This window comes from Amblyomma americanum, chromosome 5 (assembly GCF_052857255.1).
Source record: "Amblyomma americanum isolate KBUSLIRL-KWMA chromosome 5, ASM5285725v1, whole genome shotgun sequence".
In the NCBI taxonomy this organism is placed as follows: domain Eukaryota; kingdom Metazoa; phylum Arthropoda; class Arachnida; order Ixodida; family Ixodidae; genus Amblyomma; species Amblyomma americanum.
Genome location: NC_135501.1, coordinates 119,949,634 through 119,977,511, shown reverse-complemented (window position 1 = coordinate 119,977,511; position 27,878 = coordinate 119,949,634). Strand labels below are relative to the sequence as shown.

Sequence of the window (27,878 nt, the reverse complement as noted above, 5' to 3'; positions counted from 1 at the left end):
GTTTTTCGCCAATTTCACCTATAGATCAACCGCAGCGCTTCAGTTGAGAAGGTTGTAGCTCAATTATTTTTTTTTGTGGCGATATGTACACGCATACATTTAGTTCGCATAAAACAGGGCAAGTAATGTTCGGTCACCTGATTCAACTGTGCCGCAGGTGGGTGCATTTACAAACCAAATTATGGAATCGCATGATGCGGCGCTAAGGAATACTCATAGAAAAATATTCCTTACTGTGTGTGCGTTTTAAAGGGCTCTCTGATTCTGTAGGGTCAATGTTTTGCTTTGCTGGGTCGTCGGCGCGTGTGCGACGATATTTGCTAGATAATATTATTATTTGACGAAGACGAATAGGCCAAAGAAGCTCATTAGTTCGCGGCACCGCGAGTCCGAATCCCTGTGGCGACAATTATATATTTATTTATGATTTCTTATTAGGCTGAAAATTTGTCGCTTAAGACGGGGTGATTCATGTCCCTAAAAAAGCGCCTTATTTCTGCAGGAAGGCGTCACCATTCCATCCTGTAAAATACCTCCTTTCCCGGTGGACGCCAAAGTCATTTTATTCAATACACAAAAGTGCTTTCATGGAAAGCGTAGACGACTGCAGTTTTAGATATAGGGAAGTGGCCTTCTGGCAAAGCTGTTGGATTCTCTTTTAATCTGATTTCAATCTTCTAGAGGTCAGCGTATTTAGAATAAAAAGGTGAAAAAATTATGAGAACAAAATCAAAAAAGCATTCAGTGCCGTAAAGTATGCCTTTGCGCCTTTCCTTATATCTGCAGTTTACTGTTTGGTGCCTTTCTGCAAAACAGAGTTCAACCTTCCTGCAGATATTTGTCGGAAAGCATGCCGCTATAACTCTCCCTTTTCCAAGTGCTGCCAAGTTGTGAGCAGGTTTTCTTCCTTTTCCTCGGGTATCAATGCTAATTCTCAAATCGAACTCCGATTCTCGTAACAGCTTCAAAAAATGGTTACCCATAGGAGGCGGTTATGTACACTGGTGAGCGGAGAAAATGATATTCGACAGAGCATTTGGGTCATGTGCCTATTCTCGGTCACGATCTCGTTGCCTTGGTTTCGTTGCTTCGTAACATTTTCGCGCACGTACAAATAATAGCTTGGCCTTTTAATAGGAACAGCGAGGACGTTTACCAGCGGCCTGCATGGTTACACATTCGTCCGTGCGTTTAAACTTTAGTTATGAACTATTTTCGCCGCGCGCATAGAGAAATAGCAACAACAAAAAAACGTAAACAGCATTTTAATCGCCGCGGATATTCTTAATAGAGCAACTAAATCTTTTTCACGCCTTTTCTAGAAGATTTAGGGCTGTGCACCTCACCCTGCGATAATCTTTATTTCCTGACTATCACTTTCCTTGTCAATACGAGGGATTATTTGAACATAGCCGTTGACCGCCGTGCTCTTTTGCCGTGCGAAGCTGTCCCTGAGACCTCACAACGAAATAACCATAACTATCAATAGGTCTTTTTCCGAATGTGGCGCATTCCAAAATCCCTTCATTTCTTCATTTTTTTTCTATCTAGAAACACGCTAAAATATATGCTTCAGACCATGGCTCGGAGAAGGCGGACCATGTAGCACTGGCCTTACAACGATTGCTTAGATTCGGTGGTTCCAAAACTGCGAAATGTTAGCGTCTTGAGCAAAGGAATTTTTCTGAGAATATTATTTGAGTAAGAATGTTAACATCATAACTAATAACAAGAGTTTGCTTTGCCCCAGCTACAGTTCCCAACAACTTACGGTCGCAGCTGTACTCGCAGAGTTCCTTTGTCTCGAAGTTGTTCTCGTTGCCCTGGCAGCCTCCATATATGAACTGCTTGCAGGTTCTGTTCTCCTTGTCGAAGTAGTAGCGAGGGAAGTACCCGAAGCACGGTCCGGGATCGGGCTTCGGCAGGCACGCGACGTTGTCCAAGTCTGCTAAAACGCAGCGGGCAGACGTATTTACGCCGACAGCTGCTTCAGAGATGCCCTCAGGCGCCAAACACGTTATTCCAGGTATTATCTCACAACACAAAAGTTCCGCTTTTCTTCTCCTCCTTAATCCAATGTTTCGTAAGGCGCATCCCATCCTTCCGTTTGTTTTTCTTAAGGTTCATAAGGAAACCGTAGGGGACGTCCGGAGTGTATACTCGCTAAATGGGCAGGGATAATGCCGCAACTCATACAGACGCTATATGACGTAATACACTCCACACATAAGTTACGTGATGACACAGCATTTATCTTTGAGCAATATCTTCTGGCACTTAAGACAACGATGAAGCTATCAAGAATTTCAAAGCAGTGATCCATCCTTCTCCTTCCTTCTACCAAACTTCAGCAGGGTCGTAAATTCCGCACTACATGGTTCTAAAGGAGAACCTGGGGACATTAAATGCTTGCACACGTAGCAAAACGCTGTCAGCTGCAGCGAATATGTGGCTGCAGTGATGCGATCAAGCTAAATACAGAGTTTTTTGGTCATACCGGTGCGACACTCCACTTGGAAACCCGACTATGCTGACAGAGCTCCGGTTCACGCCCTCACCCTTTCTCTGGGCCAACCTGGACTTCTTTCTTCCTGAAGCACTCAGGAGCACTGAGATGGGCTCTGAATGCCGCAGATGGCGTGACTGTTTTATGCCCTCCTAATTTTGCTCCAGTGAAAGCGCCAGATATAGACATGCCGGACATATGGAGCCTCCACCGGTCTTTAATACCCAGTGAAGCATTCTGCCTACGTCGATAAATCCACGGATGTTCTCAGCACATAAAACACAGCACGACAGCACAAAGTTGCGTCAACGTATGCGAATTCTGGCTTCAGTAGAAGGAAAAATGTGAAATGGCCCTTAAAAAATGCCACGTCGTTGCATCGTGGGGCACGTTACCGGTTTAATTCAGCCTCATAATGCGAAATCTGCCGTATCTTCAATGGCGGGGGGGGTGTTTTTTTTTTTTTGTTCTAGCAGATGTTTTGTAATTTGTCTGAATTGTCCCACTTTACACTACAGTGCAATCATCTCTTCTTTCTTTCTGCAGTGACTAGTCTCTTGATTTGCTCTGTATACAAAGGACAGCAATTAACTAATCCGCCCACTATTATAATAATAATAATAATAATAATAATAATTGGTTTTTTGGGGAAAGGAAATGGCACAGTATCTGTCTCATATATCGTTGGACACCTGAACCGCGCCGTAAGGGAAGGGATAAAGGAGGGAGTGAAAGAAGAAAGGAAGAAGAGGTGCCGTAGTGGAGGGCTCCGGAATAATTTCGACCACCTGGGGATCTTTACGTGCGCTGGCATCGCACAGCACACGGGCGCCTTAGTGTTTTTCCTCCATAAAAACGCAGCCGCCGCGGTCGGGCCCACAATTTGCTGCAAATGGAGTGACAGCTACGAACACAACATGGCGTGGCTTCCAGTCTTTTGCAGTCAGTTTCTTGATCGCGTGAGGACTGCTCACTTGCGCACATCGGTTGGAAATCGCGTTCTGTTGCTAAACCATTGACAAACATGCTGCACTGAATAATTCTATATTCTTTTATAGCTTCTTTCTATTCGGTAATCTTATGTGAGCAGGCATGATTCGCATTTTTTTTCCAGTGCTCGTGTTGGTTGTGTGAAATCTATTTATTTTCAAATCAATGGATCAACATCTTCAAGAAAGTGGAAGGAAGCCAACACCATACAGAGTGCCTACAACGCATCAAGCTGCGTGTGGATGTTGTGGGTGCGTTTGTCATCAGCGTGGCGTGTTAAGTTTTCTATGCGATCTAAACTATTGCTCACTTGCTCACATTGTCTACGCTTCGCTATCTTTATTGGGCTGGGTATTTTTTATGTAACTGACTGTGACTGCAAGCCCAGAGGATTAGGCCTGCCGGTTTTTATTTAGCGCGGAATCTACCTAGACTAGAGTGCAGCTTTGCATTTTGCTGTACGCTTAAGATTTGGTTTTTGGCTTACGAGGGTTTAACGTCCCAAAACGACTCATGGTATGGAGGACGCAGTAGTGATGGGTTCCAGAAATTTCAACCATCTGGAGTTCTTTAACGTCCACTGACATCGCACAGTACACGGGCCTCTAGATTTTCGCCTCCATCGAAATTGGGCCGCCGCGGCCGGGATCGAACCCGGGTACTCCGGATCAGCAGCCGAGCGCCATAACCACTGAGCCACCGCGGCGGCTACGTACGCTTAAGAGAAACACATTTTTCTGTACTTCTGTTGAGTATTGTAAAGCCTTTTCTTCTCGTAATCGTTGCGATGCTCTTATAATGATGCCAGATATTTTAGATATCAGGTTAACAAACACGAGTAAGGCGGAAATCTGTCTGGTGAAGCATGATGACACGTTTAAATGAGGGAACTGTCACTGTCTTTAGTCGAAATGGAAGAACATTCGACACCACTACTAATTTCTTATTCACAGCGGCGCACGAGACCTGCAATCAAAGAACTGTGAGTGAACCCGTGACTGGGCTCTCTGAAATAAAAAGGGGCGCCGTTGCAGATGAGCTTTGCTGCTAGCATTGTCCCTTTGCCTCTTCGAAGTCTAAACAAACTAGCTTTTTATAAACGTTTCATAAAAGGGCATCGATTATAATCTGGCTGAGAGAGGAGTCAAAAACTGTGCTGGTGGTGCAGCATTGCTATGCACAAAATATTCTGCGAAAGAACGATTTTTTGCAGATAGACACCACCGCCACGTACTTGAAAGCGCAATTTAGGTGTCCACTAACGCAGGGAGCTAGTTATGCGCGTCTAGCTTTTTCATATTAAACGCCAAGTTACCCAATGTGCGCCGGCGGCCTGTGTTTCAGTGCCGCCTTTATGGAGCAATATTTTCAATGCCAACGGGTTCCTGCCCCAAAGTTGTTCACTCCAACGCCTGCAGCTGACATCTATGAGTTCTAGCTCAAAACGTGAATGTTAATGTGATAATAGTATTAGTTCACGAAAAGGGCGACTTGCAATGCACAGGGCGAAAATGTGTTGCAGTTTAAGGCAAGGTGTTTTCGGCTGCGGCGATAGCCTACAGATTATTTACAAAGCACGCTGCTATTGAGTGAACTGCACTAGCTTGAATGAAAACAACATAGGAAAAAGAGGGGCATAGATATACACCGCATCAACAGCGGAAACCAGTCCGGTAGAAAGTCCCTTTCACCATAAATGTCCCTGAGTTGGAGCACCACTCAACTATAATGGCTTTAGGCTGAAATAACAGGTTCAGCGTGTCGGTCCAGCATGCGCGTTTTCCACAGGCTATGAAGTCTAATCAGGAAAAACTTGTCGCATGGTTCGTAATCAGTTTGGGTAGCCGCAAGGTAACGAACACTGTGGGATTAAAAACAAAGTCTTTCTTTAGCGTCCTCTGCAACACATCCTAAAACAAAGCCATATCCTTGCAGGTAACAAAATATTGCTCAATTTTTTCCGATACATTTCACAGGCGACAGTAAACAGAAAGCACAACAATGTTTTTCCTATGGAGCCACGTGTTAACAGGTAGATTTTCGGTAGATAATTTGTATAAAAGAGTTTTGATGCAAGGAGATATCGGCAGCTTACAAACTCGCTTTAACACGTCATGACCCTTGAGGCCAAAGTACACAGAACGATACAATGGCGGCGCAAAGGGTATCGTTATCAAATCCCTGGCTCTCACTCAAAACAGAAAATAAGTACTTGTTAGGAAATCCAACTGTGAAAGAACCCATCCCCTTTCTGTGCATACATAACCTCGTGTAGTAAATACCATGCTGGAAAAAAAATACTGTGATAGCCTAGTACTCGCGAACAGTGACCACCGAAGCTGTTCTATTTACGCCACCGTGGGTTCGAGTCCCAGACGCAGTAGAATTTACTTATTTATTTATCTATTCATTTGTTTATTCATTTATTCTTCGTTTCCCAAACGTCACCATAAAGGACAAGCATCCCGCAAACCGCAGAGCTGGTTCCCCATTCCACCTCTATTTAACATGAAAAAGGCAGCCCAAAATAGCTTCTTTCGGATATCATTACAATAGCAGCAAACCTGCGGTTGCCCTCAAACAGCCGAAACTAGGAATTGCTTCAAGGAAAGGCAGACAATTATGTTTTAGTAGCTGACGTTTGACGCTTTGCGCGCCAGCTGGTAGAAGAGACAGGCTCTATGAGAAGAGCTTGGACATGCTGTGTCACGAAGAGTAACCTAATGACGACGAATTCTGACTAAATAGGTTAGCACAAAATGTATTAAGGTAGCTAATTACCTACCTTTCTTAAATCCATCTCGACAACATTCACCTTTTTAAGATTTCATCGCTTCATGGTGCTCTGCGTGGAATACCGGTTCTTGCGGGCACCTTACTCGTAGCGTTAATCTTCTTCTTCTGAAAGGAGCTAAGGACGTAGCTTTCGGCTTTTCTCAGAATATTGCTGTGGGAGTATGAAATGCTTGGCGTAGCCAAACACTGCCCTTTATGAGGTTGAACTTTCAACAAAAAGGGTGACGCCTTTCATCCAGTTCTCCAATCTTTTCTCGCAGTTGTATGAGGCTGTTCCACATTGTGGGTCCCAGCTATGAATGCGCAATGATTGGAAAAGAAGTGAAATCCTCCACGGCCAATGTTGCTCACTGTAATGATGTTATCAGTACTGCGCAAGGATACTCGTTAACCACCCCTTCATAGCATCAAGAACTTTGTCTTTTTTTTGTAATTCGTCGCGTAGAGCAAGTATGAATGCCTTTCAGCTATGCTTCTGGAACTTTGCGGTACGCAGCTAACATTTCTTCAATGTCCTTTGCTCCTGCAAATCTTAATATTCTTCATAAATTTCGCGTTAACAGTATTTCTGCTGCAAGAAAACAAAGGCGTCTGTCCTCCACATAAATTGCAACCGGAAAAGAAACCGGGAGTAATAGTTCGCACTTGTTTTCGGACATCTGTAAGGAATGCATGTTGATTTCTTACCTTTAGAGACAGTCTGGTTGGACGCACGGTAGGCAGCAATTTCCGCTGACCCAGAAAACGAGAGAAAGAAACATCACCGCAAAGAAATTAGCGGGCGCCAATACAGTGCCAAGACTGGGTTGCCAAAGCACAAAAAGCCTCTCGAGTCGTCGGAAGACTTCCGATTCGGTAACATCATTGGCGATCCTTTCTTTAGGTTTGGTGATGTCACTTCAGATTTGCTGACGTCGTTTAATATGTGACAACATATGAAATGGCGTGCTTGTCATAACCAAGCATCACGCGTCATGCTTAGCAGACACATCATAATACACAACACCATGTGTGACACTGGAGGCCGCAAAAACGACTCAACAAGCTACTTACGCTTCGCATAAAAGCCGTAAAACCCTTGTAAGATTCTGAGGTCGACACCATAGGGCGCGTTTTATGAGAATGGACAGACACCTAGCCACATGGAATGAATAGTATGAATGACCCGTCACCATCACGCTGCTAGAAGAAGGCCGATTTCTCTCAGGGGAAACTGCATTGAGTTTTTACAGCGTCCGCCGTTAAGAGCACGATCCTGGGTTTCGCGTTGTAGCAGTAGTAGAAGTAGTAGTAGTAGACGGAGTAACCCGTAGTTGGCAACCAATAGAGCCACCCCTCGGAGGGTAGCAATTGTTTAAAGAAGACGGCATGACGTGCGCAATAATGCGTAACAAGAAAGTGGCTACTAAGGCAAACATCTGGAGGGTGGCTACCGTAGAAGCAGGAGGGAATCGCGAGAGCGAACGGATACCCAGAAAGAAAACGTTTCCTGCAGAAGGAGGAGAGTATGGTGAGAGCTTACGAATACGTAACCGGAGAAGGGTTTAGTTACCGTGGAAGGAGCATGGTTTGACCAGACCGTAGGAACGCGTTAGTGAAGAGGGGTAGCCACGGCCGCCACCTTTTGGATAGCTGCCCTGGAAAGAGGACGGTTGTCATAAAAGGAGGGAGAGTATGGTAGCCCGAGGAAAGGCTCAGCGGCAGTGGCGCCGCGCGGCTGAAGCGGCAGACTGGAAAGAACAGCTAGTCGAGTAAGGTTTAAGTACGGAAAACTTATAAGAGAGCTCCTCAACTATAAAGATGTGAATTCGCTCTCATATTAGACTGGAAAGAACAGCTAGTCGAGTAAGGATTATGTACGGAAAACTTAGAAGAGAGCTCCTCAACTATAAAGATATGAATTCGCTCTCATATTTTCTACGTCTATATATCCTGCAATATAAATACCTACATAGCTGTCGTTGAATATCGCGTTACGCAGTAGTAACCGTTGAGACAGTTTTTTTGTATGTGTGTCGGCGTGACTGTTTTGCTCTTGCGACTCTTTCGGAAATATCAAGTCCAGCTTTCTCCGGCAAAAATTTTGACAAGTGTAAAATTTTAAGACACTCTTATGAAATTATTTAAGGCAATGATACATTATTCTCATTTGTACTAAATCTTTCTTTTAAAGTGTTTCCATCGATCGCATCGAACAGTTAAGACTGCCATAGGAAACCGATGGGGAACGCTTTTGACGATAGCAAAAACGTAAATAGAAAAAAAATACGAAACAGCCGTCGAGTGATCTGCGGATATATTGATTGTTATAGTTAAACCTTACATTATATGATAAAATTGGGTTCGTGAGCGTTTCTCCGTTAAAATGCTTTTGTCCAGAATTGCTGGTATGTAACACTTAGTAGTATAGTCTTTGCTATTGTTAACTCCATTATGCAATAGATAGGAGAGAAGGGAACCAGCCTAACCAATAAAAACTTAAAAGTTTTACTTGAGATTTTTACATGAGTAAACTTAAAAAAAACAGCATTTATATGCAGCGACAAACACGTGTTATAGTAATAACTTGAAAAATACGATACTTGATAAGATAACAAACTGCAAAGCATTAATCTAGAGCGTCCCAGTCTTCTTCAAGAATTTAGTTCGTTTTGTTTGTAGAAGGCTTGTTGCAAGTGCATTGTTAGGGTTACCAAATAATGCACCGGTGAGGGAGTGCATTGTTGGTTCTGGTCACCGAGATCAAGGCAGACCGCAGGCTTGGTTATACAATTCCAACGATGCACAGAGTTTTTTCTTTTTCCCGTCCGGTCGATAATTGCACGGCATCAAGTTTCGAACCCCGGTCCTCTTGCATGAGGCTAAGAAGTTTTCGGGGATAGGACAGCCGCAGCTGATGAAGGACAGGGTCAATTGGAGAAATATGGGAAGTGCTTTTTATCTGGAGTAGGTGTAGCCAGGCTGATGATGATTATGATAATGATGATGATATTTTCTCAATACAGTTGCCCCGCAGTGATTATATTTCGCAGGGAAACCGCAAACAGGGGCGTGAAAACCAAGCTACACATTGCGAAAAACACACAAGAGTGCAATTTTCAAAAAGTGAAAGTTCTTAAAAGTGGGTAATTACAATATTCTGGAAATTTATCCTTCGCATCAACACTGCCAAATCTTACACAAAACGTGACTGCTTTTCATATTATTCCGATAAAAATACTTTTCCCAGGTGTATGTATTTCAAGTCCGCACAAGATTGCACGAAAAGTCATCACTTGCTGTTATACGTTACAAATGCCAGGCGCGCCACCTCACCGCGCTACATACGAGCAGTGGTACGGGCTTGAGAAATGCCTTGCCTCCAGCATTTCAGCCTGAAAGTATCTTCAGAGGCTGTTTTCTGTAAAGATTCTTTGCCTACCTTTGCATCTTTGCATTCCATCACCGCATTTGGTGAGGCCGTTGCTTACGGCGGCACTTGGAATTACATCGCTTGCTGAATATTAACCAAAACATCACCGGCTGCGTGCAACAAATTATGAAGGAACAAAAAGCAAATTAGCTGAAGATAATACGCACAAAATGCCGTTCCTGGCTTCAAAGATTATTAGGACTGCTAAACATTTCTTTTCCAAGTTTAGTGAAAATGTGAGATTAAAGTGGCATCATTACTTTATTTGCCAAATATATTCCAACAGCATATTTGTTTTTATTTTTGGCACATTAATGAGTCTTGGATAGTATAGCTTCATTATTTTCTTTTGGAGTAAGCTTGTGCTTTGGAGACGCCGCTTCGTTGGTTTATGGGTTTGGTTTACGGGGGTGTAACGTACCGAAGCAACTCAGGCTACGAGGGACGCCGTAGTGAAGGGCTCCGGAAATTTCGACCCCCTGTGGTTCTTTAGCGTGCACTGACATCGCACAGTACACAAGCCTCTATAACTTCGCCTCCATTGAAATTTGACCGCCACAGCCAGGATGAAACCCGCGCCTTTCGGGTAAGCAGTCAAGCGCTGTAACCACACTGAGCCACTGCGGCGGCTGGAGACGCCGCTTGGGAAAAACATATAGTTCAAGACGAGCGAATTGAACAAGCGGCATATTGTTATTTGGCAACCAGCCAAAGAATGGGACGTGATGAACTAAGGAAACGAGTTGCTTTAATGGGTACTGACCTGGCGCGAGCGCTCGGTCCGTGCCACTGTCAGCTTCTTCTTCGTCGTCACACTACTCAGGACTACCCAGCGTTCGTCCCGATTGTTGACAGAGACGCGCGAAACGATAGTGGGCTTGAGAGTATGTTAGAACAGTAAAGACAAAATGGTGAAATGCTGGCCGCCACGATGAAGGAGACGGCTGAACGATTCCTGGTCCGCAGGTTGCCAGGAGCCGACGGTCGGGGACCCCAGGACGCGCCGTACCGCATGGGCAGGCGAACAGTGTCGTCACATGCAAGCGGCATCTCAGGCAGATGGGGTCGTTAGGTCGGGTCCTTGTGTAGGGTGCAGTTCGTAGTGTCGGGTGGATTGGGTGGGGATTGGAAGGGGTAGCAACGACGGGGTCGGTTCGGGTCTGAAAGTCTGGAGCAGAGCAGGGCAACGCAGCCCAAGGACTCACGGCTGATGACTACAGCTGGCACAAGACGCCGAAGCTCCTGGATCAGGATACCGGTGATTCCTCAGCACCTCACACCAAATCTTACGTGACGGCAAGCCGATAAAGAGAGGATAAGATAACAGAAGGCTTTGGCATGATATAATGGCGGACAGCCTGGAGATTCTGAGGATAGTAGCCATTAAATCATCTCTTTGGCATAATTCATCACCCCCCAAAATGAACAATAGCAAAGTCATGAGATGGCGTTTGGCCTTGCAAGAATACTCATTTCAGGTGGAATGTATTAAAAGCAGAGATAACGTTGGAGCGGACTTCATGAGTAGAGCAAACTGAACAGCTTTAGCTGTCTGCGTTGTCTTTTTGTTGTTGTTCTTGTTATTGCTGTGTACTTATACAAGGGAATGTGTTGTCAACATTAACATGTGTATTAATGACACCGTACCGATAACGAAAGTGGTTTGTTAATGTTGCGCATGCAGTTTGGTGTGCTGTACGTGTCAGTGGAGTGCTTTCGGTGTGTGCTTGACATCTGCGGTGTGTTGTTTGCTGGGTCCAGAATCGCCACAGAAAATAGTCGGATGAGAGAGAGCGCCCTTGTCACATATAATAGGGAGTGTTAAATAGAAATTTGAACGAAAGAGGCTTGAAGAAGACGACTAGGATGGCGATAAGGATGACGTGTATTAACCGAAGAATAAAGAACCACCATCACCCCCCCCCCCCCCAAATGTTACGAGGTGGTCAGCCGGGAAATGGGACGTGTTGAACGATGGCGAAGAGATGATTTTAATGGCTGCTGGCCTAGCGTGAGCGCTCCATCAAGCTCTACTGCCAGCCTCGTCCTGTTCGTCGCACTATTATAACGTGCAACGTGATAGAAGCTGTCCTCAATAAAATTATTTCAAATCAGGAACAAGAACTAAAACAGACGATAGAGCGATAAACTGAGACTTAATATACGCAGTGCGCTCTATGATAGCCGTAAAAGATAGTTAATTAAATCTCCGCCCCTGCACCACTGGCCCAAATTGAACCACTGTAAAAATCGCCACGCAATACTCATTGCTTGTTTTTGCGACATATGTTTAGTGGGAGACCGAATACTCCTTTCAGTCACATTGAACGTCAGATGAACGGAAGAAAAATCTCAGATTCTTGTAAAATCAGTCCCAAAACTTCTCCTCCATTTGCACACTTACTGTGTTATTTTTTTCGAATGAAGCATCACTTTTGTTTTTTTCTCTGTATTCTAGCCAATAGCGAGACATGTTGATTTTTTTGGCGCGCGATGGGGAGCATGAGGGGGCGGGGAATAGTTAGCGCATCCAGAACACAGATAAACAAATTAATGAGCCATTCCCACCACTGCATTCTTGATTGGTCGCTGGTGAATGTTTCCTGAAGCTATGCTTGAATATTGCAAAAAAAATATTGTGAGGTTCCATAGTCGCATTTTTGTGGAAGCTATTGAAAAGAAGGCGCAAAGGAGAGAGCAGCACTACGGTTAGAAAAATTGCACAAGCATTTGTGTATTCCTACTTCTGAGAGCTATTTTAATGAACAAAATAAAGTTTACTGCTGGTTTTCAAAAGATGCCTTTCGTGTTGACAAACACCAAAAGAAGCAAATTTGATTAAGTTATCTCCCCTGTGAGGCGGCAGCTCCCACTGAACTCGGTGGCCAACAATGGTGCAGCTCAGAATTTTTGCTCGTTAGAGCACGAGAGAATTTATGGGTTGCTCATGCATTGTATATTCTTTTCACTGTTCAGCCATCTTGACAGGACACAAATAATCAAAAATGGGGTGCATCATGGCTCAGTAATAAAACTTGCTTGTATCCATTGGCAGTGCATAGACGATCAAAATAATGTTAGCCACCATACAAGTTTTCGAGCTTGAAACAAGATCAAAATGCACGAGCACTCCTGAATTTCTCATGGATCCTCGTAGAGGTCGAATGGCCGGCATTCGGCCTTCTAGCCTCGTGTTAAGTAGCCATAGCCCACTAACCACTTGACATTCGATCGTATTGTGTAAACAGTCGCGCAAACATCCATACATATTAGGGGAACTCCTGCTCCCTCGGATGCGCAGACGGTGTATGAGAAGGAGGCGGTCTACCTCCTTCCAGAGTAATGCATACGTTGCAAAGATATCACCAAATATTTTTTCGCAACCTTTGACTAACTGCTGTAGTAGCCTTGCAGCGAGTACTCCGAATTGTCTATTAACGGCCATGTTGACACTGTGGAATGAGAGGACCAAAAATAAAAAGAACTGGCTTGTAAACCAGAAAGGTTAAGACTTGTGGACATTTCCATAAGTTATACTGACATCGGCGGCCGTACTGCGGGCTCGAGGTGCAGACAAATACTGCCTAGTAAGCAGTGGTCCCAAAATAAATTCACAAAAATAAAAGGCTCGTGTTCAATCATTTGTGAATACGCAAACCAGAGAATGACAAAAGATCAATATAAATCTTACGCTTAGTCTGAATACCAACTGATATGCTTCTTTCTAAAAGGTTACCAGAGTAATTAATTGCTGAATTGGAGGCCGTTGAACCGTAAGGTTCTCTTACCTCTCCCTTGTGGTGGACGGTATTTGATGGCTCCTGACCACGCCTGCTCTTCTTCAGCCGCCGCTTGAATTGAAGCTGCAAATAAATTCAAATGTAACGTAATGTGGTGTAATGGATGCACGATGGGTGCCGTGTGAAGCATAAGGTTCTCTCACCATTCTTATGCGGAGGACGCCTTCTGATGGCTCCGGACCACACCTCCTGGGTTGCTGAAAAAAAAACAATGTGTAACAAATTTGAATTTGTTATAATACAAAATTATTAATTATGATATTTTGTTATATTAATTTGTTTCGTATCATATCATCCTCTATCGCCGCAACTTCCATTCTGACGGGCGCTCCCTCCTTCTACTCATTCTCCAGCAGCTGCGCTCTTCTATAACGCAGAATTTCATGACCTCCCTGCAGCTGGACACCTTGGTGTGGCAAGAACCTATGACCGGATACGGTGCCACTTCTTTTGCCTTGGCTTATACTGTACAGTCCAGCGTTACGCCACCACTTTCGACCTCTGTCAACGCTGGAAGGAGCCTTCAGCACCGCCGCCTGGTCTTCTGCACCCTATAGACGTGCCCGTGGAGCCGTTCCACCGTGTAGGGCTCGACCTGCTTGGACCATTGCCGACCTCGGAATCCGTAAATAGTTGGGTCGCAGTAGCCGCCGACTATGCCACTCGCTACGCTATAACCCGTGCATTGCCTACGAGCTGCCCGATCGATTTCGCTGACTTGCCTCTGCACTATCTTTTTCCGCAACATGGTGCGCCTCGTCAATTACTTACTGACCGCGGACGCAATTTCATGTCTCATGTTGTTGACGACACCATGCAGTCTTGTTCTACCAAGCATAAGATTGCCACAACATACCACCCGCAAACGAGCGAGCTAATTGAGCGTTTGAACCGGACATTAACACACATATTGTCTATGTACGTCTGCCCCGACAAGGCGTGACTGGGATCTCGCCTTGACTTATCTGACCTTCGCTTACAACACCTCCCGGCATGACGCAACTGGTTACTCTCTGTTCTATCTCTTATATGGAAGACACGCCGTCCTGCCTTTGGACACACTTGTCCCATCCGCTGACCGTCCCGTCACCGCTTACGCCCTTGAAGCCATTGCTCAAGCTGCAGACGCTCGCCAAACCGCCCGCAGTAGGATCCAAGCGTCGCAGCAAACACAGAAGTCTCTGTGCGACAATCGCCATCGCCACGTCACCTACGAACCGCAAGCCGTCGTTAACGCACCGGACTTTGAGGAGCACCGGGTACCCCGAGGGCTGCGGCCGAGCAACATACCGCGATCGCTCCCGGAACACCTGTCCCGCTTTTACCAGCCTACGCCGGCCACATACGACAAGAACTTTCGGCCCAGTCCTTCGTATGATGGCTACTTGCCGGCGCAGCCTGCTGCAGGTTTTTCTCTTGTGTGTTACCGCTGTGGTCAACCCGGTCGCATCTCGCGATTTTGTCCCCGCCGACGACAGCCATCCCGTTGCTGTTGCTTTACCTATACTCCACGGCCGAATTACCAACCCGTTTCTTCTAAGTACCGATCCTACGTGCCTGATTCCGGCAACCCATGGCATGCACAAATGCAGAATCGTTCGCCCGCATCGGATAGAAGTGTGACACAGCCTCCAGCTTTCTGCACTCGTCAATCTCCATCACCCCTTCGCCGCTCCTTCTCACCTCCGCCGGAAAACTAGTCGGCGCGACCGATGGGGTGAGGTCGGTGGACGTCTGCCACTGGAAGAGAAACCCCAGCCTGTAGTGATGTTACGGAACAAAGTGAATGTGCTAGTGGATGAGTACCTGTGATGGCTTTAGTGGATACCGGTGCTACCGTTTAAGTTATGAGTGCTGCGTTTACGTGTCGCCTCGGACGTAAAGTTTTGTTTCGATGGGACAAAAATGTCCAGGTTTGTGGTGTGAGTGGCGAACCGTTGCCTGCAGTTGGAGTGTGTAGTGTTAAGGTTTCCTTGAGTGGTGAAGTGTTCAGCACAGAAATGGCGGTTCTCGCCCGGTCGACGCACGACGTTATTCTTGCCCTCGACTTTTTGCAGATGTGTGTCGGTAGCGTTGCTAGCAACACTCAGTATCAACAATATAAGCGGCCTGCTAGCGTTGCAGCTGGTTAGCTTCACCCTGTGACACCACCCGTTGCACCGCACGGGTAAGTGGGCATAGGCCTCCTTGCGTATTTCCCAAATCCTATCATGGGAACCGATGGATAGTGGTTTGTGTTGAATACCTCGCTCGGTATTGTGAAATAACCGCCCTACCCTCGTCTACGGTGTGTCATGTGTCCTCGTTTAAGCTGCGCTCCATAGTTCTCCGCTTTGCACCCCCAAAAGTTATCATCAGTGACCGTGGTCGGCAGTTCACCGCTGACGTCGTGGAGCAGCTTCTCCGTTCTTGCGCATCGCATTTTCGTCATTCCTCGCCTTACAATCCCCAGACGAATGGGCTAACTGAGCGCACGAACCGCACAATTACCAACATGCTGCCAATGCACGTTTATTCAAATCACAAAAACTGGGACAGCGTCCAGCCGTTCATCACCTACGCTTTCAATACCGCACGCCATGACACCACTGGCTTCAGCCCCTTCTTCTGACTATATGCTCGCCATCCATGCTACACCACGGACACCATACTACCATTTTCTGCCCAGCCACATCAAGACCCCTCTGTCGCCCAGACACGGTCTCGCCGAAGAGGCCCGGCAGTCTCGCCCGCTTTCGTATCCTCGCCTCCCAAGATCAGTCCAAAGCGCGCTACGATGACCACCGCCGTCACGTCCATTACAGCCCTGGTGATTTAGTCTTGTTGTGGCGGCCTGTCCGAAAGCGGGGACTGTCCCAGAAGCTCCTGTACAACTACGATGAAGTCTATGTTGTTATTGAGAAAATCAGTGAGCCACCCTACCGCATAGCGCGTCTCACGAGAAGCTGCCGTTGTTCTGCACGAACTGACGTGGCTCACGTTGCCCGGCTGAAGCTCTACCATTCCCGCGGCGCTTTTTGACTCGCCCTGCGGGTTTCGGCTGCGTAGGGGGAAGTGTGGCGCCCAAGAAGAGGTGATGCCTAGTCTATTCGGTCAGCATCACTGAGTACGCATAAGAAGAGGAGAATGAGGTGCTTGGTTCCGTCTCGTGCTTGGCAAGCGGAGCCCAGCTGGTTACAGCCGCCCGTCGTCGTCTGAATAAACCCCCGGCCTTAACAATATCTTATCTCTACTGCTACATGCTCAAGCACAAAGCCGCCGGCACTCAGTTTTGTCATTTTCTTTTGAAGCGAGATGGGACGATCCTTAATCCGAATGATCGCAGCCGCGCATAGCTGTTTCCACTTCCTTCAAGACAATTTCGTTTCCATTGACCCTTTATCTCCGTGTTTACTTGGCGATAGCAGCAGACATTCAGTTCGACGACCGTCGAGCACACTTTACGCCGCCCCCGAGACATTCAATTCAATTGGGCGCAAGTCAGCCCCGTACTTTAATTTGAAAGCCTTTTCATTGTTTTGCTGACTACCGGGCTGCTGTCACAACTAAGCGACACAATCACCATGTTTAAATTTCTCGGTCTACTTTCCGTGAATTTTAGTTGCTATTCCGATCATACGTGTTTTTTGTATTGCCTGTTGTATTATATTGTCTTGTAATATGAGCGTATCTTTTTTGTAATCTCTGCTTAAACCAGCTACGTCCATTCGCCACGGTTGTTTTGCAATCTCGCTACCCTTTCTTGCCTCTTCACTGAAAAATTCTCTTCCTATGCATACTCATTATATTACAGTTCTATACAAGACATTAAAATATCATTATTTGTTTCCATTATTGTCTAGTCTGTACATAGTCGTCACACTTGGTTTGTCTTTGTTTCATTTTGCAGCTCTGTTATAAGCGCACCAGTCCCAAGGCCGACAGTCTGTTCCTGGGCGCTCTAATAAAAGTGATTGCTTAACAGACAGACAGAGAGATATGTTTTATTAATCTACATCAAAAACTTCAAGTTCATTCATCCATCTTTTAGATTCCTGTCCATGGGAGGTTATCGAGGTAGCTGGGTGTTTGTTTTGCCAGTCTTTGCCAATGTAGGCGCTAAGTGGTAACAGCGAAGAGTGGAACGTTGCCCACTGTTGCGATGGAAGTGAACTGCAGCTTGATGTTACTAGACGAGAACCTGCGTCTCCGCCAGTTCTTTCAGGCACTCCCGAACTGCGCCGCCCAGTCTCACATATTCCGGGCAGTCTTCACACTAACATTCTTCTTACCCCAGCTCGCCTGCACCTATTTCGCACGCGGTCTCACACCTCCTGTCCCAACTGTCCCTCACACTACGCCAATCTGGAGTAATGTCTCTTTCAGTGCCCATTAACCCTTTCATCTCCTTTCTTCCCATTTAACACCCCCCCCCCCCCTCCTGCCACGAGTACCAGGCTGGCATCGGACCAACTATGCGACCAGCACACTCTGGTACTCCATGCCCAGAGCCTTTTGAGCGCCTAATACTACGTCGCTCTTTAAAAAAGTGCTTTCTCTATGGCTCTCTCCTTGAATCCGTGATGTCTCCACTATGGCCATTGCTCAAGGAGGGATTCCAACGCCCATGTAAATACAGATCAGAAGGCCGAATAGGCGAAAAGCAGAATATTTCTTAGACTCATCTGTCGCTTTAAGAAAATTACTTATAAAGCAGCAAAAAAAAAAACCATGCTGCCTGTGGGATCCGAGCCAACGACCTACGAATATCGCGTCCGGGGCTCTACCGGTGCGGCTTTATAAGTAACTTTCTTTAAGTGACAGAATAATCCAAGTATTATTTTCCCAATCATCAAGACTACAAACAACAAAATAGTAACTTTTCCTATGCACCTTGGTTTCGGTGCCTGTTGGCTTCCGATCTCTCTCTCTCTCTCTCTCTCTCTCTCTCTCTCTCTCTCTATATATATATATATATATATATATATATATATATATATATATATATATATATATATATATATATATATATATATATATATATATATATATATATATTAAGGAAGACAACAGTCACGGAATCCAAAGTGCATAGGGGAATGTTTCTTTTTTTTAATATCTTGTGCCAATCGATTAGTTTTTTTAAAGAAAATTACAAGCAGCAGAAAAAACAACCATGCCGCCGGTGGGATCCGAACCCATGACCTCCGAATATCGCGTCCGGTGCTCTCACCAACTGAGCTACGGCGACGGCTGTCCAATCTGCTGCTTTCGTGGGTATTTACGTTTTTGCGTGTAAGCGAACCTTGAGAGTGTTCACCAGCGCCACCCTCGTCCATAGCGGTGGACGTAGCACGTCCTGTAATACCACAAGTGTGACGTAGAACGTCATATAACGGCGAGGGCGGAAACTGTGCGAGAGCCCTCTTATGCTACCTATGGCAGTCTGATGCCATGTATGGTAGTCTGATGCCGTAGTGGAGAGCTCCGGAATAATTTCGACCACTTGGGGATCTTTAACGTGCACTGACATCGCACAGCGCACGTTAAAGATCCCCAGGTGGTCGAAATTATTCCGGAGCCCTCCACTACGGCACCTCTTCTTCCTTTCTTCTTTCACTCCCTCCTTTATCCCTTCCCTTACGGCGCGGTTCAGGTGTCCAACGATATATGAGACAGATACTGCGCCATTTCCTTTCCCCCAAAAAACCAACCAACCAACCAATTGCCACACTCTGGTGACACTGGACGACAGCCCCGACGCACGCATTTATTGGACGTTCTGGTAGCCGCGGCTGGTGAGCAAGAGGAGCGGGTTGTAGACGTGGCTGGCTGGTTGCCGCCGGCCTTCTGTTGTTGTTGTTAGCCTATCAAAAGATGACACATACCCACACTGGGGGATCGGCCAAGAATCGGGTGGCTATTCACCTGAACGCAGTTAACAAAAAAGAAAAGCACGTGATGGGCGCGAGCGATAGCTTCTTCTGCTTTATCAGCGACGCCGGCGATGCCAGCGCCGCTACACATTCACGCAAGCATCCATACATATTAGGGGAACTCCTGCTCACTCGAATGCGCAGTCGGTGCATGAGAAGGAGGCGGTATACCTCCTCCCAGAGTAATGCATATGTCGCAAAGATGTTGGCAAATATTTTTCGCAGCCATTGACTAGCTGCGCTAGTAACCTTGCCGCGCGCACGCCGAATTGTCTATTAACAGCCATGTTGACACTATGGAATAAGAGGACCAGAAAGAAAAATAACTGATTTCTAATCCAGAAAAGCTAAGACTTGTGGACGCTTCCGTAAGTTATACTGACATCAGCGGCCGTACTGCGGGCTCTAGGTGCTGACAAATACTTTTAGTAGGCAGTGGTCACAAAATAAATTCACAAAAATGAAAGGCTCGTGTCCAATATAATGAGAACACGCAAACCAGAGAATGAAAAAAGAGCAATATAAATCTTATACTTCGGCTGAATACCAATTGATATGCTTCTTTCTAAAACGTTACCAGAGTAATAAATTGCCGAATTGGAGGCCGTTGAACCTTAAGGTTATCTTACCTCTCTCTTGTGGTGGACGGGATATGATGGCTTCTGACCGCACCTCCTCTTCTTCAGCCGCGGCTTGAATGGAAGCTGCAAAGGAATGCAAATGTAACGAAATTTCATCCAAGGAGCATCGTACTACGCGATCCTAAAACTAAGGCTAAGCGCTATTTGTGTACTGGTACTATAACCGGTGTTGTATTATTATTCACATGTTTGGGTTGTGAAAAGCGCGAAGGTTACCAGCGAAGGTAAGCTAAGTTGGTTAACGTATGAAGTAACCAGCATAATGGATGCACGATTTGGGGGGGGGGGGGGGGGGGGCGAGTGAAGCATAAGGTTCACAAGCCGTTCTTATGCGGAGGAAGCTTTTTGATTGCTCCTGACCACAACTTCTGGGATGCTGGAAAAAACGACCTGTAACAAATCATGAATTTGTTATTAGTTTAAAACTAATATTTATGAACTTTTGTGATATAGATTTTTTTTAATAACATATCATCATATGATGCTATACGGGATCTCCGGTGAGTTGCTTTTTTGCAAGGCTGAAATACGGGACCTAGGAATTGTTTTCACTCTATGCACATACAAACTGCATAACCCTGATGCGTTCGGAAATGTCAGGGCGGTGAGTCGTGTATGCGGACAATTTAGAAGTACACAACCATTTACGAAGCTCTATTGCTGCTTATGACGTCTAGTCTGTACATGGAACGTCTGCTAGTCTAACAAAAGGTTGCATATTACGAGTTCAGTCTAATTTCCGCACCATAAATAAACAACGGTATTCAAGGACGACAAACGTCGAGTTCACTGCCTTTCGCTTTCCAGCTTAAGCTCGAAGCAACCTTTCCACTCTAGACACACTAAAGCCGACATAGCGTTTCTTTTATCCACAGGGTCACTGTCCGGAAATTATGACCTACATCAAAATTCACATCCCCTAAGAATCACCAGCCTCTTCTATATTGCTGGATGTAGCACCAAAAACCCAATCGCTGGTGTTCTGAACGCCTAGAATCCATGTTCAGAACATCACGACATATTTAACTACTCGGTATGTGCCTTTTGCGAAAGCTTTGACTTCTGGTGTAAGCTGCGTTTGCAGATTCCTTGAGACGGCGTTTTAGAAACCCTTACTACGCTCCTTATATCCGGCGCCTGCACTTAGGAGGCACTTACGGCACTTAGGAGTAGCCCGAACGGCTTCGGATGAGTAGATTACTATTTTTTGCTGGTCAGAGAACTTAAATAGAAAAGTTCTTCAAATTCGAGTACCTGTTTATGACATAGTAACGCATAGGACGTATGTTTGATATTTGTTATTGCTCTGTTTTCTGTCTGAATATATTTATTATTTCTGTTCAGTAATCTGATATTCTCTCAAATCTTTCCAATAACAGATTTTCTTTTCTCATGCACAACACTTATCCGTCTGTTTTAAGCATTCAAAGAGAGTTCTATTCGCTACGCTTTGTTATGCTGCAATAAAATAGAAATATCAGATCTATCGACGAATGATTGTTTTCTATACCGTATCCTGAGATTACCCTCTTCTCCAGTAAGAAATGAGTTAAGGGACGAATTAAGCAACCTGCATCAGCTACAAGGTCCGTGTTGTAAAGAACAAAGATGTTTTTGAACACAAAAACTTTTTATGAAGAGAATGGCAAGAGTCGTGGTCGCCCTCAATAGGGCTCTACTTAACGTAGAATTGCATGAAGATGTTTTCCTTCAAGTTGAAACTAACATTTGTGCCCTCTGTGTACGTACCTGAAACCGGAAACCTAGTTTCCGGTTCCACAACTTCGTTACTGACCACAGCGACAAGAACAATCCTTTGAGGCATGATACGTCCAATTACCATACCTTCAGGTTTGCCTTCCATCTATGCATCAAGCAACAAGTTATAGTGAAGAATTTCCTCACCTCGGTGCCTCAGGCAGGTAATCTCGCACTCGTCTCTAGTCGCGTAGTTGTTTTTGTTGCCCACGCAACCACCGTAGATGAACTGCTCGCACTGGCCCGAGGTCGCATTGAAGGCCCACCTCGGAATGTTGGCGCCACAAGGACCGTGTTCGGCCTTAGGTTTGCAGTACTCCTCGAAGTCGCGTGCAGCTGTGTGAGGAGAGGGAGGCCCAATCGCACTGCATTCAACCAACTTGTTGCGCACACCACCACCGCTGTCAATTTCTGTGATTCTACCTTCTGAAGGTAGCTAAATGTAAACTACCATTCGAGAGCTGAGGTATCTATTATACAGCCCACTTCATACGTCATTTACCTTGCAATCATGTGCGTAGTCGCAAGGCTTCACAAATTTTAACTGCGGATTTTAAGGTCCAAAAATTAATGCGTACCAGTTCACAAGCGAAAGTATCAAAGTTTGACGCTATTTGTACTTAGGTGCTAGTTTTCTTAAACGCGATGCTGTGTACGCGCCTAAGAACACACTGTTTTATAAAACCCTTTGGTTGGGAGCAAACTGTGCCTGTCTCGTGCGTCAATTGTTTTCCACAAAAAAAAAATATGTTTAGCTACAACACCGGGAAGGCTACACAGACGTTCAAGCTTCTTCAGACAGAATACATACGCAAACGTTCCTAGTAAAGTCAGTATGGCAAAAACCAGGTCTACGATGCATCTCATGCACTTATAAAGAAATGCGCCCGCAACAGAGTTTGAGAAATGAAACTTGCGGAGAAAGCTTCATTTTTTTTCACGGCTTAAATCTTGCGGCTACGACTGAGGAGTACAAAGCAGAAGTTGCTCAACTAAGGACAGAGCACGTATTTAGGCTCAGAATGGATATAGGGCCGAAAAACTAAGCGTTTTCCTAGTTTTCCGAAAGAGTTGCGCGGGCATCTGTGCATTTTGTAGCATATTTCGTCCACACACATTTCTCATCGCAGTGTGAAACCATTCTTTCACCAACACCGACGAAGACTCTTGTTACCACCGTACTTGCCATCGGGGGCAAAAGTAACAAACTGCCCGCCGCCCCCTGCAAGATGCGGCCCGTGCCACTCTGCATGGGGGCACCGCCTGACAAATTAAACATCTCCTCTGCCGAGACCGCCGCAGTGGGCCCGTTTCGACACCAGAAGTGCTTTGTCAGATAGCGCCCCCACACAGAGTCGCACTGGTCAGAACTACGAGGTAAGGAGTCTCTAACTTTTGCCCGCGACAGTACTTTTGTCCTTGTGCCATTACCTAGCAGCAGAGAAGCCATGTTGAGTGCATAAGCATAAAAACACATAGTTACCTGCAATTTCGACAACCCCGAATTTGACCGTGCCCAACGTGTGTGTGTGTGTGCGCGCGCGTGCGTGTGCGTGTGCGTCTGTGTGTGCGTGTGTGCGTGCGTGTGCGTGTGCGTGTGTTTGTGTGTGTGCGTGTGTGTGTGTTTGTATGTGTGTGTGTGTGCGTGCGTGAGTGTGTACGTGTGCGTGTGTGCGTGCGTGTGTGTGTGTGTGTGTGTGTGTGTGTGTGTGTGTGTGTGTGTGTGTGTGTGTGTGTGTGTGTGTGTGTGTGTGTGTGTGTGTGTGTGCGTTTGTGTGTGCGTGTGTTTGTGTGTGCGTGCGTGTGTTTGTGTGCGCGCGTGTGTGCGTGCGCGCGTGTGTGCGTGTGTGTGTGTTTTAACACTCGATGGTAACCATAAAATGCATCGCGTCTTCATGCAACCTGGAAGGTGGCAGTGATATTAATGATTGGTCCAGCAAAATTGCTCCTCCCGGTGGCAGCGCCTGCCATGTCATCGCAGGGCTGAGCTCCGCTTAACCGTTGCACTACTACACCAGAAGTAGTATGAGGACTCCCAGAGATCTATGAATGTCAAGTAGAGAAAGACCAATTCTCCATATTCAAGCATTAACCCATTAACTGTCGCGTCATACAACTATGGTGGATCGCTGGCCACGGTACGGCGGCGACTAGCTTCACGAAGTTAGCACGCAGACCAGAAGGGGTGCAGCGGCGTCGTGGCGGCGGCTACATGGAGCATTGCTGAGGTAGAACTGCCAGCTGTGAGGTAACGGGTTGCATCACGCCTAAGCTCGAGGCGGCTGCGTTAACAGTGTGAGGGGGCCGGCTTACGGTTCTCGCATTAAGCAGTCTCAAGTGTCTCTGCCGACATTTTTTCTTCATGGTTGCTCTTGTTACCCCTACAATCGCCATAGTAGAACCTCTGGTATCAGTTTATACTCAGTTTGAACCCCCACCAGGTGTGATAGCCCTGTCAACCGACATAGTCATATTGAAGCTCTCAGTAGGCATCGAAGTCAAGCGGTGACACAAGCGTGGTTCGAGAACGGTGTTCACTTCTCAACATTAGTTCTCTGCTCCAGTGGAAGCTCAGAGTATGAAAGCACTCATGCGTCGAAGGTTTAAGCTGTAGAAATTTTTGAGAACCAAATTCTTCGTTTCATCACACGGTTGTGCAAACCATCCACTAATATTCACCTAACCCTTGACGTTGTGTTAGCCATCTCCTACAATTTTACAATAGTCTCAACTGACTGAGCAAATTATGTAATGTACCACTCGTTGCGTCTCACGCGGTCTCTGTGCAAAAGATCAGAAAGCGTAACATCTAGCAGAAAAATACACCTGCGCAATTATTTTCTCAAGCCGTCTTGTCTTGCAGCCAGCATTGCTGTTTGTATGGATGCCGTTCCAGAATATTTGACTACTGCTAGCATAGTTTGTTAGCTTGTAAAGTGTGACGCGGAAGCAGCGAACGTCTTGGCGCTGTCTCCAAAAACTGCAAATCAGTCGCCTAGCACATGAAATTGGACTGATACAAAATCGCCAGCAAGCTTTTCTCCCTGCTGCATAAATGCGAACTTAAGATAACCATAATTTTTTCTTAACAAACGTCTCACCTTCAAATTGAGCCACTTTAAAGTTTCGGCTTCACTTCCTGTCGTATAAATTCTGTGAGCTTTTTTAAATGCACCATCCGCACTTCGACTCACCAAATGCGGCGCCAACGAGCGCCAGCAGCACGAGGAACTTCATGCTGCCTCTACGGATGCCCGAAGCCACACGGCCCGAGCAAGCGGGACGCTGGTCCTTATATCACCTGCGAGCGCCTGCGTGTTGCTTGCTTGAACGAAAGATAAAGTCCTTTTCTCCAAGCGGCAGCGACAAGAAAGTGTCCTGCTGGAAGCAAGAGGCACTATCAGGTGATCCGAACACGAGCTCAAAGAAGTGTTGTCTAAGATGACACGTAAACCTCTTCTGTGCGGGACAGGGTTGGTCTTAAAAACTCCGATGAGCAGGAATGCCTAAACGTAGACAAGAGTTTGTCTAGATTGAAACTATAGGACATGACGTAAGAGCACAGTGTCATAAACCGTTAATAGGGGTATTGCATTCGCGATATGCGCTAGCTTACTTCGCTCGGCGCCTATGGATTTAACGTACACATCGTTTTACTGCACTGTTGAAAAGTTCAAACTCGTTGAGGTGCGATTTTCTTCACACAAAGCGCGTCGCTTTTAAGTTGCCCATCCGGAAAGAGGTTTTAAGAAGGCCTTAAAAGCTCCTCTCAGGCCGTCCCTACGTTTTGTGTTAACTGCTCACCACTCTTCTTTGCATGTTGTTGTGAAAAAATTTCTTGTCTCGCATCCACAGAAGATTAGACTCAACCAGTGTGTGTTCTGTACAGTGCAGAGTGAAAGTTTGTCAACTCATATTCAGAACATTAAGCAATGTTTACGGTATGCGGGGTAAAATCTCTTTATTCAGTTGGAGCTGTTCATAATTTTGAACCTTTTAATAATCCTTCATTCTATGAATTACTTTGAGCTACTACACAATTAATATCGTATTGTTCGTCGGTCAAGACATTATTGTTGTTACGTGTGCTCATGTAATGACGTGCTCGGCATTTCGCTTTGAGCGCTGCTGCGTCATCTGTTGCTAAGAGCTGGAACGTCGGCGATGAGAACGAGTCCTTGTGATCTCTGAAGTGAATGCTGATGTGCTTTTCTTCACTGACTGCATGTTCCATTTCAACCACTAGGTTCAAGCAAGTGCTTCGTTTCGTCATAGGTTTTTCTTTATACGTAGCTACCCACTTGCGCGCAACTGTGTGCTTAAAAACTCGTTATCTTATCCAACCAGCTCGTTATCACAGTACTTGGAGCATCCAGTGCTGAACCTGAGGACGCGGGATCGAATACGAGCAGCGGCTGCCGCGTTGCCAGTGGGGGCCCTTCGCAAAGGCAGCCCATGTGATCTGCTATGTCAGCGCACGTTGAATGACTCCAAAGATTGCATTGAATAAGCTGTCCATTTTCAGTTCTCCATTTCCAGTTCATTCTCACTGGCCACACAGATATACACGCGACATTCAAGCGCCTATGGTGAGCGAACCGGCCATTGGAAGGTTGGCGATTGGGCCTTGGTATTGGCTGCAGTTTGATGCAATATGAGGTCAATGCTGAGGTGCATCACTGAGCTCTGTCAACCGAAGGTACCTGGACCACACCACTAAGCTGCCATTGGCTGCGATGTGCAGCCATTGTTAATGTCTTGTCGCCAACCACCCATTTGTCGGCTCGCTTGCCACAGAACCTTCACAGAGGACCAAGTGGACGCAAAATGGACCACGGAAAATGGACAGCCTACACAATACGGCCCCAGGTACTCCAAATCAATCCGGTGTCTGCCACTACGTGGCCTCTCCCTTCGTCCACCGCAACTTTGATGAGGTGTCCAATCAGAAGTCACACAATTACTCTGCCTTTACTTTCCTCAAAAGAAAATTTCATCTTACGTGCGCTGCCTGCGTGAACGCAGTGCTCATCTGGCCGCGTATGAAGAGCTGCGCGTAGTCGGCGTGAGATGTGTTAGGGAGAAAAGCGTGTGATCCCCAATGTACTGCGGCGAGCCCGGATACTCCGGCCCAGTAGTATCCGGGTTCAAACCCGACCGCGGCGGCCGCGTTTCGATGAAGGCCAAACGCAAAAGTCGCCTGTGCGATGTCAGTGCACGTCAAAGATCCGCAGGTGGTCGAAATTATTGCAGAGCCCTTCACAGCAGAAGTCATTTTGATTTTTTTCTTTTCGCGACCTTCGTTAACCTTGAAGTGGGCGCCTTCGTGGCTCATCTTGAGATTGTCGAGGAAGCCAAAAGCGATGGCCTGATGCTATATTATTAAACCATCCATTAGGAAGCTTCTTTCCGGGTTCGAACCCGACCGTGGCGACTGCGTCTTTATGGAGGCAAAACGCTAAGGCGCCTGTGTGCTGTGCGATGTCAGTGCACGATAAAGATCCCCAGGTGGACGAAATTATTCCGGAGCCCTTCACTACGGCCCCTATCTCTTCTTTTCGTCTTTCGCTCTCTCCTTTATCCCTTCCCTTACAGCGCAGTTCAAGTGTCCAACGATATATGAGACAGATACTGCGCCATTTCCTTTCCCCCAAAAACCAATTTTAAAAATATTATAAAGCTTTTTTCAGCACAATGGGAGTGGGCTCCTTTCAGCAGGCAAGTGCTCCCGCATGTGAAAAGCGGTGCGTCTCGTCTCTGCTTCCTTCGATTCCGCCGCGAAGTGCTTGGAGTCGGCGTTGCGGTGCCGGTTACCGAGTTCTTACCCGCTATGGCGCCGGCTCAATAAATTTCAAACAGAAATTAGCACAACGTGGCACTATAGTACGACTTGCGGCACGAAAGCATCAGAGCAAACCATCGGGTGCAACAGCTTCCTTGCTACATATGTGCCTTTGCGTAATAGTCAAACATGCATTTTTTTTTCCGCTGGCAGAAAGTTTTTGCAATATCTACCACGGCTCGAATGCTTCGCTGTCCGCACCCTGCCCAGAACCACGG

At 46.2% G+C, this 27,878-nt stretch overlaps 1 protein-coding gene across 11 annotated transcripts in view; it reads right to left on the bottom strand.

Moving 5' to 3' along the window:
* The window catches only part of LOC144132630 (papilin-like), a 180,915-nt gene extending 155,765 nt beyond the window's left edge, over positions 1–25,150 (bottom strand). For 9 of the 11 annotated variants that reach the window (XM_077665167.1, XM_077665176.1, XM_077665175.1 and 6 more), the window contains exons 1-7: positions 25,013–25,150; positions 21,966–22,154; positions 20,049–20,123; positions 13,648–13,701; positions 13,493–13,567; positions 6,980–7,024; positions 1,772–1,948 (exon numbers count right to left, since the gene is read on the bottom strand). In XM_077665167.1, coding sequence (XP_077521293.1) covers positions 1,772–1,948; positions 6,980–7,024; positions 13,493–13,567; positions 13,648–13,701; positions 20,049–20,123; positions 21,966–22,154; positions 25,013–25,055 — 658 coding nt within the window. In that variant the 5' untranslated portion in view covers positions 25,056–25,150. The remainder of the gene's footprint in view (positions 1–1,771; positions 1,949–6,979; positions 7,025–13,492; positions 13,568–13,647; positions 13,702–20,048; positions 20,124–21,965; positions 22,155–25,012) is intronic. The other 2 variants (XM_077665169.1, XM_077665174.1) reach the window with 2 other exon arrangements.
* Between the last annotated feature and the right edge of the window lie 2,728 nt (positions 25,151–27,878).